The sequence below is a fragment of the Camelina sativa genome, chromosome 2 (genome assembly GCF_000633955.1).
Source record: "Camelina sativa cultivar DH55 chromosome 2, Cs, whole genome shotgun sequence".
In the NCBI taxonomy this organism is placed as follows: Eukaryota; Viridiplantae; Streptophyta; class Magnoliopsida; order Brassicales; family Brassicaceae; genus Camelina; species Camelina sativa.
Window position 1 is genome coordinate 3790532 of NC_025686.1, and position 15034 is coordinate 3805565.

The 15034-nt window shown below is 38.7% G+C and overlaps 1 protein-coding gene across 1 annotated transcript; it reads right to left on the reverse strand.

The window, feature by feature from the left end:
• Positions 1043-3445, reverse strand: LOC104716943 (probable aminotransferase TAT4). Its single transcript, XM_010434431.2, has 7 exons — positions 3146-3445; positions 2611-2950; positions 2285-2503; positions 1963-2022; positions 1719-1874; positions 1522-1615; positions 1043-1405 (listed from the first exon to the last, which is right to left on the reverse strand). Exons 1-7 carry the CDS (start codon positions 3394-3396, stop codon positions 1251-1253), a joined length of 1275 nt encoding a protein of 424 aa, XP_010432733.1. The 5' UTR covers positions 3397-3445; the 3' UTR covers positions 1043-1250.

The window sequence follows — 15034 nt, forward strand, 5'->3', positions numbered from 1 at the left end:
AAATGTAACAAACATATTTACCATTCAATTTAATATCTTATTCAATGAATAATAATAAAATATAAAAAATATTGCTTGCTCACAGATTTATTTTTATTTTTATTACGTATTTAAAACTAATTTTTACTTTCACGGATTTTATATGATGAGTTTTTGCGGATTAAATTTTTTTGAACATGTTGCCTCACCCACCTAGCATAGCGGGTTTGGACTATATAACCAACATTAAAACTATTAGTTTATCTCATATATACTATAGATTTGTAATCATAGTTTTCAAAATTAACTTATAAATTATTTAGTATATGAACTACAAAGTATTACACATGCTATAACACATTCTTAATATTCCAAAAAAAAATACACATAAAAATATACACAAACTATATATACATATACCTCTGTTTAATTCTAGAGAATAAGACAAATCTAGAATTTTATATTTTATCTAATAACAAATTTAATGTAATTAGGTTATAAAGTTTAAAAAACGTAAGAAGAAGAAAAAAAATTCTAAAAAAATTCTAAATTAATTAGACAATAGTTAATTGATTGAGAATTTGAAAACTAAATAAAATTAAAATTATTATTTAAAATACAATAATTTATAATTTAGTCCCGCGGTGTACCGCAGGTGAAATCCTAGTGCTCTGTTATTTCTATTGCAATATGTTTCATGTTTTGTGTGTTTGAAAATTAATTAAATGTAATATTTTTTATTTTTGTAAAATCTTAAATGTTTACACATTTATACCACTTCTATTCTATTTAAAAATTTTAAATGTCAAAAAACAATATTTTTAAAAATAAGAGACTCAAAATTAGAACGTACCAATGGAAAAGAAAATTTTAACTAAAAAATTATGGATTCTTATATTCAAAACAATACACAACTAATTTCATAAAAAAATCAAACAGTGTTTAAATCCTCCTCAGAGATAAACACGCCAATATTGGTAATTGCACACGAATCTATGCACATCAAACAATCATAAAAGATAAATTCTTAATTTTATTTATTGAAAAGTATGACAGCATTACATGGTTATTGGTGGTGATAAGTACACCAATTTTATTATAAATATAGCAATCTACGAGAAAACATTACATGGTTGGTGATAAGTACACCAATTTTATTAAATACAAGTACGATATGAATGTGTTCATGACTTATCTCAGATCAATAAAACACACGTTTATTTTTATAGCATATGTAAAAAGTCTTAGGCAAAGATCCACATTGACCTTTTTTACTTGACACCATTGACGGCTTTGACTGAAGAAGCTTCAATTACAGTGGAGTGGCGTTCACAGAAGCTCCTCAGTCTTGCAAATGCATCCTCCAAAGCGAAAATATCCATGTCGATAGAATGCCTCGCCCAGTTCTTTAGACCAAAAGCAATCCCTAAACCAATCCAACATGGTAACATATATATTTATATATGTTGTTATGCAAAAATTGTCTTAAAAGCTAAACTGTTAAATTACCGTGATCATAGGTAATGAGAAATTAATCAATACCTGGTAAGAGGACAAGGCATTCTTCAGTAGCAAGCTTTTCACAGAATTCTTCATCATCTTTAATGTCCGCAAACAGTGACAAGTTCAGCTCGGTCTGGGAGAAGAGAAAAAGCATGTATATATATATGATTTATTTCAAACTAATACTAGTAATAAGAAGTCAGAAATGTTTAAGAAATGTGGTAATAATAGAATACCCATAAGAAGGTACAGGCTTCAGTTTTCAAGTAGCAGGTTAGGGCTGGTATGTCTTTGAGCTTAGCAAAGGCAAACTCCGCATTCGCTTTCAGAAAAATCTGCCTCATCTCGAAGAACTCTTTATGAGTTTCCCCCAAGATGGTCGGAATAGCTGCCTACATGATAAAACTGACGAATTCACCTTATTATATGCATGCAAAAAAAAAAGAAAAAAAAAACCCTGGTTACAGTATGCTTCCGAACCTGGATAACAGTTGGTGGTTTATCATCTATCGACAGAAAAGTCTTAACAGCAATTGCGATCTGTCCAAATATAGCAAGATTAGGACAAGGAAAACTACGTACATGTGAACATTTTCAACTCTTAATATGGATGTGGACGAGAAAAAAAACTTGATTTTCACGTACACCAAATTTATTTATACATTCATAGAGATTTAGTATGTTAATGGTATGTAATGTCATTGTTTGCACGTAAAATTTTGTTTTTAACTTAGAAATATACCGACTATATAGAGTAATTGTAGTAATGTTTAAAGAGTGATCGGAAAAAGTGGATTCGGACCTTGTTAGATTGGAAGACACCATCTAGATCATGCAGCGCTAGCCAGCCGGTTTGCCATCCCGGTACATTCCATCCCTTCGATATAGAACCGAGACTGATCACAGGTACGATCGACGAGAATTTCGCCATGGGAACAAAGGGATTACTCCCAAACACAGTCCATCTAAAAACTTCGTCAGAAGCCACCAGTATCCCTAGTTCTCGAGCCAACTCAGCCAGCTTATATATAAAGAGATATTCAATAGTTACGTTACACATTATCAAAGATGAGATCATATAAGTTATAAGATCACGTTGTATAGCTAATTAGAGTATCTGTAAAATACCTCCTTAAGATGAGCTTCAGAGTACGTGTTCCCATTAGGATTGTGTGGGTTAATAATAAGTATCGCACACGTGTTCTCGTCCACAAGCGCACGCACGCTGTCAAAGTCGATCTCATAATTCTTTTCGCGGAGGAAAGTATATTCACGAACCTCAAATTTATTGTAGATTGCGTGGACCATATCCCATGGAAAGCCTGGCTTCGGAAGCAAGATGTTGGCATTCGATGTATGCAAGATTTCAATTACAAGCTCAATGGCTTGTTTGCATCCAACGGTCATAAACACGTCATCTGCAGTCAATTTCTTCGGAAGATCTCGACTTAGATACTCTGCCACAGCACTGAGAATAACGGAAGCAAATCAAAATTTGTCACGGAAGATATACCAAGATACATAATAGAGTTAAGATGAAACCAGAAGTTTTTTATGGGGCTAGATCATATTTTAAAACAATTTTTTTTGTGGGACAGTTTTTCTTAGGACTTTTCAAGCAAAATATCTTAAATGATCAACGATTATTTGATGTATATATTACCTTTTAGCCGCGGGAAGGCCAATACTTGGAGCATAGGCGTTTCCAGTATCGTTAAGGACAGCTTCAACAACTGCCTTCTTAGCGGCAAAGGAAGTCTCGGGGGCTTCACTTAGAGGAGGCAAAATGGATTTTACATTAGGGTCACACAGAGCCATGATTCTAGAGGTGTAACTGCCTAGGGTGGCAGCTGAAGCCTTTTTGGCTGCTTCGCTACCACTAAACTGCCAGTTGACGGAAATCTCTTTCCCCATATTTCTTATATTTCTCTTGTTTAGATTTTTGGTTTGGTGATTGTTTTCGTCGCTATGAGTGGGATTATATAGTACAAGTCTCTACATTTTTCTGTTAGAATAAAGCATGAATTGAAGTGAATTGAAGAAGTAAAGAATTTTATGTTAAGTAAGAGATGTGAAGTAACGAATAAAATATGTGTCTAATATGTAGTAAAGTATGATGTGTGTATGATGTGAGGTAAAAAATAAAACATGTGTGTAAAATATGTGAAGGAAGGAATATGTTATGTAATGTATATTTCCTAAGACATGAACTATAGACACTTTTTTTTTTATATTGACGATATTTTTGTTATTTGTTTTATATCTTTTGATGTTTGTGTTTTTATGAACTATAGACACTTAAGCTTATGTATTGAGATAACAACAGAAAGAAAATAATTATGTATCTCGAGACCACCGTACATGTTTAGAAACCTGGGTTTCCTTCTTTCAAGGTGATCACAAAATGTATTGTTGGTTCCTATTAAGATTCCAAATAACAAATTCTGAACTTTAAATCGAACCATTAACAATAAATAATTAAAAATAATTATATTTGTTTCATAGATGAGTAGAAAACAGAAAATACATCGAAAGAATGTCTCAAAGATACATGCATGATTGATGTGAGTGATAAAAACACCAATTTATTTATCACAAACTCTTCATGATTTATTTCGTATCAGCGGCAAACCATCCCATTTATATTTTAACGTCAGATATATTTGGGAAATCAGAAGTCTTTTAGTTGACGTCATACAGCTTCTGTAGGAAGTTTGCGAAGGAAGATTCAAAAGTATTAGTATATAATCCAGGGGACTGAAATTTTCTTACGATAACTTATATGTTTATTTTTATAGACGTATGTTTGTTTTTATATAAAAATGTTTAGATTATTATAATTAATATTATGCCAAATATTTTATTAAACCATCAAAACTGAACACATAAAACGTATATAGTAAAATGGTCTAAATTAGATTATAATGTCACTCTCACGTTTAATGTTTGATATAATCAATATTCAGGAGGGAGAAAAGTGGCTAAACCTTATTGTTATAGAACTCGATAGATCTGACTACGCAATTGATGAATGAATTGAATCAAAGAATAAACGAAATAGAAAAACAGAAAGAAAGAACACACGCGATTTACGAGTTCGGGATCCAAACCGGAATCCCTACGTCTCGCCGGAGTAAACCTCCGGAATCCACTAGAACTCTGTGAAACAATCTTTAGGTTACAATCGCTCAGAATCTCTCTCTCTTTCTTCCTCTTCTCTCAATCTCTCTCTAACGATCTAACAACCTCGATCGAACTAACTCTTTCAGAGAAAGAAGAAGAAGATGATATAAATCCCAGAGAAGAGAAAGACCGTTGTGCCCTCCCGAGTTTGTTACAACTCTCACAACATAGCACGTGACTCTCACGTGACAACTTCCTCATTAGAGCTCTTGTAACCTTCTCTATCACCAAGAGACTTTTCCACACTTAAGCTTACCTGAAGAATATCTAAGTCACTTCTTCAATTCTCCACCTTGACTTTGATAATCTTCTAGCTTCACTTCTAGTACTTGGATTCCCTCCGGTACCTGAGCTACACCTTCCAATTATGAGCTTCACCGCTCAACCTTATGAACTTCACCGCTTAGTTATCAGTCACTCGAAGCATCTCCAATGCTCCCTGAAACTTATCCACTGGTACAACCTTAGTGAAAATATCTGCCGGATTGCACTCGCTTGCAATCTTCACCAACTTAACCAAACCTTCACTTACGATATCCCTGATGAAGTGTAGACGAATATCGATATGCTTGGTTTTCTCGTGATGAACTGAGTTCTTAGCAAGAGCAATAGCACTCTGAGAATCACTATGAACCTCCACAAACCCTTGTGGTAAACCAAGCTCTCCAGCCAATCCCTTGAGCCAGATAGCTTCCTTTACTGCTTCAGTAAGTGCCATGTACTCCGCCTCTGTAGTAGAAAGAGCCACCACCTTTTGTAACTTCGACTTCCAGCTGATAGTGTTGCCTCCTACGGTAAACACAAACCCAGTAATAGACCTCCGATTATCTGTATTGTTAGCATAATCAGAGTCACAGTAACCCCTTAACAAGAAATCATCCTGCTTCCTGTAACACAACTTCTTACCTTCTGTGCCTCTCATATACCTCAAGACCCACTTGACTGCTTGCCAATGATCCTTCAAAGGACGGCTCATAAATCGACTTATAATCCCTACTGGGAATGCGAGGTCTGGTCGAGTGCCTATCATCGAGTACATGATGCTCCCAACTGTGTTCGAGTAAGGCACAATCTTCATCTTTTGAAACTGCTCTTCAAACTCTTGATCTGTCGCTGCTCTCAACTTAAAATGAGCTCCCATAGGTGTCTCGACAGACTTAGCTTTATCCATCTTAAACGTCTGTAACACCTTCTTCACATAACTCTCTTGTGAAAGAGTTAGCACACCTGCAACCCGATCTCGAGTAATCTCCATGCCTAGGATCTTCTTAGCATCCCCTAAGTCCTTCATCTCAAACTCACCACTCAGCAATTCCTTCAACTCCTTAACATGCGACTTACTCACAGAAGCAATAAGCATGTCATCCACATATAAAAGCAGATAAACATAAGCTTGATCATCAAACTTCTTCCAATACACACAACTGTCATACGCACTTCTAGCAAATCCTATCTCCACCATGAATTCATCAAACCTCAAGTTCCACTGCCTAGGAGACTGTTTTAAACCATAAAGCGACTTCTTTAGGAGACATACCTTTTCTGGAAACATTTCATCTTGGAAACCTTCAGGCTGAGCCATGAATATCTCCTCATCCAGATACCCGTGCAAAAACACAGTCTTCACATCCATCTGCTGCAACTCCATGTCAAATTGGACCACCATAGACAAAAGATACCGAATGGACACATGCTTAACCACTGGAGAAAATATCTCCGTGTAATCAATCCCCTGTCTCTGAGTGAAACCCTTGGCTACTAGTCTCGCCTTGAATCTCGGTGCCTCTACTCCAGGTATTCCTGGTTTTCTCATGAACACCCATTTACAGCCCACCACTTTGACTCCTTTAGGTTTGTCTCCAAGATCCCAAGTATGATTCTTACGCATTGACGACATTTCTTCTTTCATAGCTTCTAGCCATTTCTCCCAATCCGCATCCAACATTGCTTCCTGATATGACTTTGGTGCGTCTTTACCATCATCTTCAATATAACACGCATAGCCAACCAGGTTCGACTCGTTATACTTGGGATTATACCTGATCGTCCTTTTAGCTCTATCTCTGACTAATTGATAGTCACTGAGATCTACTTCCTCATCAGACTCAGACTCTTCACCATCGTCTTGTTGATCATTCTGATCCAACACTGTCGAATCCGTAGTTTGAGAAGCTCCACCTTGAGTGTTAATAGATTGATCAGCTCCACCTTGCACTGAAACACCTAGACCATCATTCCCAGAAACTTCTCCTACAGAATCAGAGACAGAATCATAGATTCCAATCGGCACTCCATTCTTCAGATCTTTATACAAGACTTCCTCCCTGAATACCACATTTCTACTAATGATGCATTTACCTTCCTCCAATAACCACACCTTATACCCTTTCACTCCTTCAGGGTAACTCGTGAAAATACCTTTCTTAGCTCGAGGATTTAACTTCCCCTGATCCGCATGCACATAAGCCAAACAGCCAAATCTTCTCAACGAACTTAAATCAGGCAAAGCGGAAGTCCATTTCTCCTCTGGTAGATCAAAACCGATCGCTGTTGAAGGAGACCTGTTAATCAGGTAAACAGCAGTTGACACAGCTTCTGCCCAGAACTTCTTCTCCATACCACTTTCACTCAACATACTCCTCACCTTTTCCATTATAGTTCGGTTGAGTCTCTCTGCAACTCCATTTTGTTGTGGAGTATAAGCACAGGTCTTATGCCTCACCACTCCTTCTTCCTTGCAGAAATTCTCAAATTGAAGATTGCAGTATTCTAACCCATTATCAGTCCTTAACTTATTGACCTTCTTATTAGACTGAGTCTCCACCATCTTCTTCCACTCAACAAACTTCTCAAATGCTTCATCTTTCCTTTTGAGAAAGTAAACCCATACCTTCCTTGAATAATCATCAATGAATGAGATGAAGTATTGACTATTACCAAGAGATGGAGGATTGTGAGGAGACCCCCACAAATCTGAGTGTACATATCCCAGCTTCTCCTTAGTAATATGTTGTGTAGGAGTAAAGCTTACTCTGTGATTTTTCCCATACACGCAGTCCTCGCAAAACTTCAACTCTTTAATAACATCTCTGCGTAAGCAACCTTTTTTAACTAGAACCTCCATTCCCTTCTGGCTCATGTGACCAAGTCTGCTATGCCACAGTGCTGTCTCATCCTTGAAGACCTCAGATGAGTTCACTTCTCCTACTTCAGCTCTTCCCTGAAGAATATACAACGTATCTCTCTTCTGTCCTTTAAGCAATACAGAACATCCCTTGATCACCTTGAGAATCCCATTCTGTGACTTGAACCAGCAACCCTTGTCTTCTAAAGTCCCAAGTGAGATCAAGTTTCTAGACATCGTAGGCATATATCTCACATCAGTCAAAACAACATAAGTTCCATCTTCATTCCTTATCTTGATATTTCCTATGCCTTCGACTTGAGCGTAAGTGTTGTTCCCCATTTTTACAACACCGGAGCTCAATACTTTAAACTCAGAAAACAAATCCCTCCTTGGAGACATGTGAAAAGAACATCCTGTATCTAGAACCCATTCACTCGCAGCATTCCTCGTCACTATCAGAGACTCACCTTCAGCCATCAACACCATAGCTGCATCTTGCTCTGTCCCTGACTTAGCTAAACCCGCTTCTGCTTTTTCTGAACCTTGAACCTTTCCTTTGTTCTTATCTAGCCATTTGTAACACTGCTTCTTGAAATGACCTTCCTTCCCACATATCCAACAGACTCTCTTACCATCTCTCGACTTAGAACGAGATCTTCCTTTACCTTTTGGTGACTTATTAGAATATTTCACCTCTGTCGTCCTCTAGCAAAGAAACCCTCAGCAACCGTTTTACCATTCTGAGCTACCTCTCGTTCTTTGTCTCTCGCTGCAACCATTACATCATCCAATCTCAACTTCTCTTTACCCGTACTATACTTCAACGTCTCAACCAAACTATCAAACCTAGCTGGCAACGAACTCAACAAGATAATTGCCTGTACCTCATCTGAAACCTCAATCTGCAGATGATTCAGATCCGCAACAATCTTCAAGAAATCATCTATATTATCATCAATCTTCTTATTTTCTTGCATCTTAAAAGTGTAGAAATTGAGTTGCGAATAAACCCGGTGCGGAAGAGAAGTCGGCATGAACATCTTATCCAAAGTAGCCCAAGCTTCCGCTGCAGTCTCACATAGCTCAATGTTTCTCAAGACCTTATCTGCTACATTCAAGAATATTACATTCTTAGCCTTATCGCACCTTTCTAACCTCGCAGCATCCTCCGCCTCTCGTTTCTTTTTCTTCTCCGGATCTTGTAACTCCTCTTCGGTTAGATCGAGAACCGGAGGTTTAACTGCCAATACATCCTTTAAACCGATGACACTGAGATGTGCTCGTATCCGCGTCTTCCATAGAGAGAAATCTCCTGATCCGTCAAACACCGCAATTGGAACTCCAGACATCTTGTAATCACCACCGCTCTATCGCCGGAACCTTGCTCTGATACCACTTGTTATAGAACTCGATAGATCTGACTACGCAATTGATGAATGAATTGAATCAAAGAATAAACGAAATAGAAAAACAGAAAGAAAGAACACACGCGATTTACGAGTTCGGGATCCAAACCGGAATCCCTACGTCTCGCCGGAGTAAACCTCCGGAATCCACTAGAACTCTGTGAAACAATCTTTAGGTTACAATCGCTCAGAACCTCTCTCTCTTTCTTCCTCTTCTCTCAATCTCTCTCTAACGATCTAACAACCTCGATCGAACTAACTCTCTCAGAGAAAGAAGAAGAGGATGATATAAATCCCAGAGAAGAGAAAGACCGTTGTGCCCTCCCGAGTTTGTTACAACTCTCACAACATAGCACGTGACTCTCACGTGACAACTTCCTCATTAGAGCTCTTGTAACCTTCTCTATCACCAAGAGACTTTTCCACACTTAAGCTTACCTGAAGAATATCTAAGTCACTTCTTCACTTATCAACGCTTATTGAAGCTGGTCATCAAAGCCTTTTGATCACATTTCTATGACGATCCTCTCTCTCATTTGCCAAATCTTCTCCAACTAAATCTCTATGATCTCTTACTTGTCTAGTTCTTCTACGACTGGACGCGATTCAAGTGCAAATGCATTTACCTTTTTGCCAATTGACAAAATGATATACATCGTTTCTTTGCGCAAAGTACGCTATTATAAGAGTCATAAATCAGCATACACAGAGCAATATATGTTCCAGTATATTTAAATGATAAATAATATTAACACCGCAAGAACATCATTACCTACTTCATTTTGATATTTTTTTAAGCTGGAAGAGTATGCATTACACTATGTTAACCACTATAGACTCATTCCCTAGATTTAACAACCTTATGCGTCTTCCATCTTAAGGTTCGTCATATGTGATTATTCTAGGAACAAATAATCACTATATTCTTAATACATGCCCAAGATTCAAACTATTTTGTCACATTCGATTCTCACATTCCAATGATAAAAAAAAAACCCGAAATTATTTGTAAATGCTTACTCTGTAGCACGCTCTTCTTTCAGCTCCGATGTGGAGTATTTGTAGTATGTGTTGGCTCTATTTATCATCGCTGAGTAGGAGAAAGGAAATACACCAGAACATAATAAGCGCTAAGAAAAAACAGTTATAACTTGTCACAATATAACGTGCAGATTCAAACCTCTGGCACGTTTGATGCTGCCTTTTTTTGCATTTAATAACATCCTCTTCTTCCTCGACTTCTTTGTGTCCCACAACAGAAGCTTCAAACTTTGCAAAACTAACCAACACCGTGCAATGCTTTGTACGATCCATTATGATATCTCAAATCAATGTATGTCTGCCACAAACAATANTATTAACACCGCAAGAAACATCATTACCTACTTCATTTTGATATTTTTTTAAGCTGGAAGAGTATGCATTACACTATGTTAACCACTATAGACTCATTCCCTAGATTTAACAACCTTATGCGTCTTCCATCTTAAGGTTCGTCATATGTGATTATTCTAGGAACAAATAATCACTATATTCTTAATACATGCCCAAGATTCAAACTATTTTGTCACATTCGATTCTCACATTCCAATGATAAAAAAAAAACCCGAAATTATTTGTAAATGCTTACTCTGTAGCACGCTCTTCTTTCAGCTCCGATGTGGAGTATTTGTAGTATGTGTTGGCTCTATTTATCATCGCTGAGTAGGAGAAAGGAAATACACCAGAACATAATAAGCGCTAAGAAAAAACAGTTATAACTTGTCACAATATAACGTGCAGATTCAAACCTCTGGCACGTTTGATGCTGCCTTTTTTTGCATTTAATAACATCCTCTTCTTCCTCGACTTCTTTGTGTCCCACAACAGAAGCTTCAAACTTTGCAAAACTAACCAACACCGTGCAATGCTTTGTACGATCCATTATGATATCTCAAATCAATGTATGTCTGCCACAAACAATATAGAGTTAAAAAGTCTAAGAAATCTTCAATATTCTGGATGCTTTAGACTGAAACAAAATTACCTTCCATAGCAGCTCGGGCATGTCTAAAGCAGGCTGAGATATTGCAAATTCAAAGATAGCTTTAGCTCATTCTGTTCGGAAAGAGACATCTCAAACTCATCATAGTTTCTATCTAGCATGACTGGTCAGAATATATTTTGTTGGAATCTAAGTCAAATTAGTTAAGGACTAACCTAAATCAATAAAAAACAAACAAATATAGCTCATCTCTGGCCGCCTCGCTCCCGCTGAACATGCGATCATTGTACTTGGGGATGCTATTCCTTCTTACGTACTTCTTTCTTAATATTTAGATTCTATTTTTGGATGATTAACTTTCACCCTTATGAGTCTTAATATATATAGTGAGATTGGATAAAAATATCTCACATTATAAGATAGACAAGGATTATGAATAGTATATAAGATATATGGACAACTGGTTTTGAGGAGTTTTCATCTCAAAAGTTGTGACAACCCAGCTTGCGGAGAGGTTTAAAAAAATTGATTTGACCACCTATGTCACCAAAGTACACCTATTTTTTTGGTCAAGGGTTTTTAGGAAACTCCACAGTTAAGCGTGCTTATGATGGAGTAGTTTCAGGATGGGCGACCTTCGAAGAAGTGACTGTCGTAACTGTGCGAGTGAGGACAAAACACAGGAAAAGATCATGTGGTGATTTGTAGGGACGGTAACAAGTCTTTAAAACCTCCCATATGTAACAAACCGGCCGTTAGATATATATGAGCTCACGGGCCTAGAGAGAGGACGTGAGATCCATTAAGAAAAGTTGGCCCATGGACTGATATTGGATATGGGCCTGATATGTCTATATTTTGTCTCCTTTTAGCATATGTTTATCATGCATTTAGGTAGGACAACTGATTGTTTTGCAACATTTTCTAGTCTTTTCTATACACTTTGCATGTCTAGGTAGTTCTTGCATCATCCTTGCATACATTGTGCATTTTGGAGTATTTCAGGTATCTAGGAGACTTTGGGAACACATCGCTCAGCATCGCCGTTCGGATCGCTGTTCGACGTCGTTCGAGTCACCCACTCGAGCAACACCTTGACCGTCGATCGAGTCGTGCCGTTCGAGTCGCGCTGTCGTGCCACCGGTTGGGGGATTCAGCTTTCGACGTCTTCATCAAAGTTATCGAGAATGGAGTCATCTTTCCAGTGCCGTTTATTTCAAGCCAATCGGAGCTGTGGTTCAAAAGCTATCATCGTTTTAGTGGAAGCGTATACATCCAGCTCGAGTCGCGCTGTCGTGCTGTTCGAGTCGTGCCGTTCGAGTCGCGCTGTCGTGCCACCGGTCGGGGGATTCAGCTTTCGACGTCTTCACCAAAGTTGTAGAGAATTGAGTCATCTTTCCAATGCCGTTTATTTCAAGCCAACCGAAGCTGTGGTTCAAAAGTTATCATTGTTTTAGTGGAAGCGTATACATTCAGCTCGAGTCGCGCTGTCGTGCGGTTCGAGTCGTGCCGTTCGAGTCGTGCTGTCATGTCGTTCGAGTCGTGCCGTTCGAGTCACGCTGTCGTGCCGTTCGAGTCGTGCCGTTCGATTCGCGCCACTCGAGCCAACGCCATCACTCCACTCGAGCCAACGCCATCACTCCACTCGAGCCAACGCCATCACTCCACTCGAGCCAACGCCATCACTCCACTCGAGCCAACGCCATCACTCCACTCGAGCCAACGCCATCACTCCACTCGAGCCAACGCCATCACTCCACTCGAGCCAACGCCATCACTCCACTCGAGCCAACGCCATCACTCCACTCGAGCCAACGCCATCACTCCACTCGAGCCAACGCCATCACTCCACTCGAGCCAACGCCATCACTCCACTCGAGCCAACGCCATCACTCCACTCGAGCCAACGCTATCACTCACTCGAGCCATTACTCGTTTGCACATGTCAAGAAGACGTTCCATCTTACACGCTTTAGGAGATTCCCAAACCGACTCTTCATCTTGTCGTTTTTAGTTTTAGGGATTTTATGTCTTTACTATAAATACGTTTTGTTAAGTCTTTGCGATACCATCTAAGTTTTTATCTCGTTTTTATTTTGTAAGGTTTCCCTAGCCACCAAAAACCGTTCTCAGACTTTGTATCCAGATATCTTTTAATACATTGAGTATTTGCATTTGATTTCTTCTACAAACTTGTTTATCTCATTTTTACCTATCTAAGAATGCTTGTTTCAATGTTTTCTGAGTTTGTATTGTTGATGATGATTTCCGGATCTGAGTAGTGCGTTAGTTCTTGAGGATGGGATAGATTAGGTGGAGGATCTTAGGATGTAGGGTGTTTAAGCTTGATTTGTATGATTCCCTTCTGGACTAGAGTTAGAATTACTAGTTTCTCTCTGATCAATTGGAACTAGGTTCGAGACATTTCCACACCCAAAAGGTGTTCGATGAAATGTCTGACCAACTAGTGCCAGAGACTTACGTTCCTAGCCTAAGAGATTAGTTGTCTAGGATGTTTGTTGACATGAATGAACTTGTTTGTCATGCCTGCTCGACCACGTTTCTCTAGCGAGAGCTAGGTATGGAAGTGGTTGAGTCTGAGTAGCTTTTACCAAGAGATTGGATTAGCTAAGTTGTGATGTTCATTGTTTAGGGATAGATTTCTTGTGGCATGTTAAACACTCCGTAGACTAGGATACTCCACCGACATCAATTACTCCCATCCTTAGGACTTTTATCTTTCTGATTTTTATTACATTCCCGAGACTATTTCGTTCCTCGTTCTCTTGTAGTTCATGCTTAGACTCGTTTAAGTTTCTATTCATTTTCATTTCTTGTCTTGCATTCTCGTTTCTAGTTCCAGAACACATTTCCGTTTGCATTTTTGTCATTCTAGGATTGTTAGAAAAAACACTCTTTTTGAATTGGCTTGACATGTGATTCCTTGATTGCATCTTGATTGCTACCAACATCCCATTTGGATTGACACCTTAAATACTACAACACTTAAGGTTAATTGAACCTATTAGGAGACACAAAAATCCTAGTATCAGGGCCCCACTGAGAGGTGGCGGTCGGGGCGTTACAAGTGGTATCAGAGTCCAACCCAGACGAGTGTGGAGTCGGGTGGACTCACACTGTAAGGGGGTGACTGTAGCGCTCCTGAACCGTCCTTCAGTCGGACAAACCGTGGACCGGCCCAGAGACGCCATGAAGAGGTCAAACGCCCGCGATCCGTCCGAGGTTCCACCAATAAATTAGGTTCCCCAACCAATTCACCGGTGATGCCTACCCGCTGCGCATGTCCCTTAGGTTTTTCAACCCTCGAACACAAGCGGCGTTGTGCTGGCCCGAACTAGGCCATTTACCATTCCTCTTGTCCGAGTATATGAAAATACTTCTTTTTATTACTTAAGTAAAATGTTATATTAAAAACAAAATACTTAAGTAAAACAGTTGGATTTTGCAAGACAGCATGAAAACACCCTAGCCGGTTTCCTAGCTGCCCAAGCTCTATACCCACCTCAATCTTTCCTGCAAGATAATATATTATCATGAGTAATCTAAAATTACTCAGTGAGTCGGGTAACCCTCTAACATGCATTATTCCCACCCAACTACTCTGCGACAACAAGCAAACAAACACGCAATGCGGAAGCGTTAAACAATGCAGCAAAAAATCATGCAACCAAAGACTAGAAATAATCAAGAAACTTGATACTCTAGGCACTTAGTCATCCTAGACAATCACACCACAACACCCGCATCAACAATGGGTAAAGATTGTTAGCAACATATCATTATAAACTGTACATCACTAGACTTTCCACAACCTAGGGCCCTTCGATACTC

Bases quoted from the DNA above. Each gene is read 5' to 3' on its own strand.
- LOC104716943 (XM_010434431.2), bottom strand. From the start codon at position 3,396: ATGGGGAAAGAGATTTCCGTCAACTGGCAGTTTAGTGGTAGCGAAGCA. The intron at 1,616-1,718 runs GTATTCTATTAT...CTCTTCTCCCAG, and splicing joins AAGCCTGTACCTTCTTATGG to ACCGAGCTGAACTTGTCACT. The intron at 1,406-1,521 runs GTATTGATTAAT...GGATTGGTTTAG, and splicing joins ATGCCTTGTCCTCTTACCAG to GGATTGCTTTTGGTCTAAAG.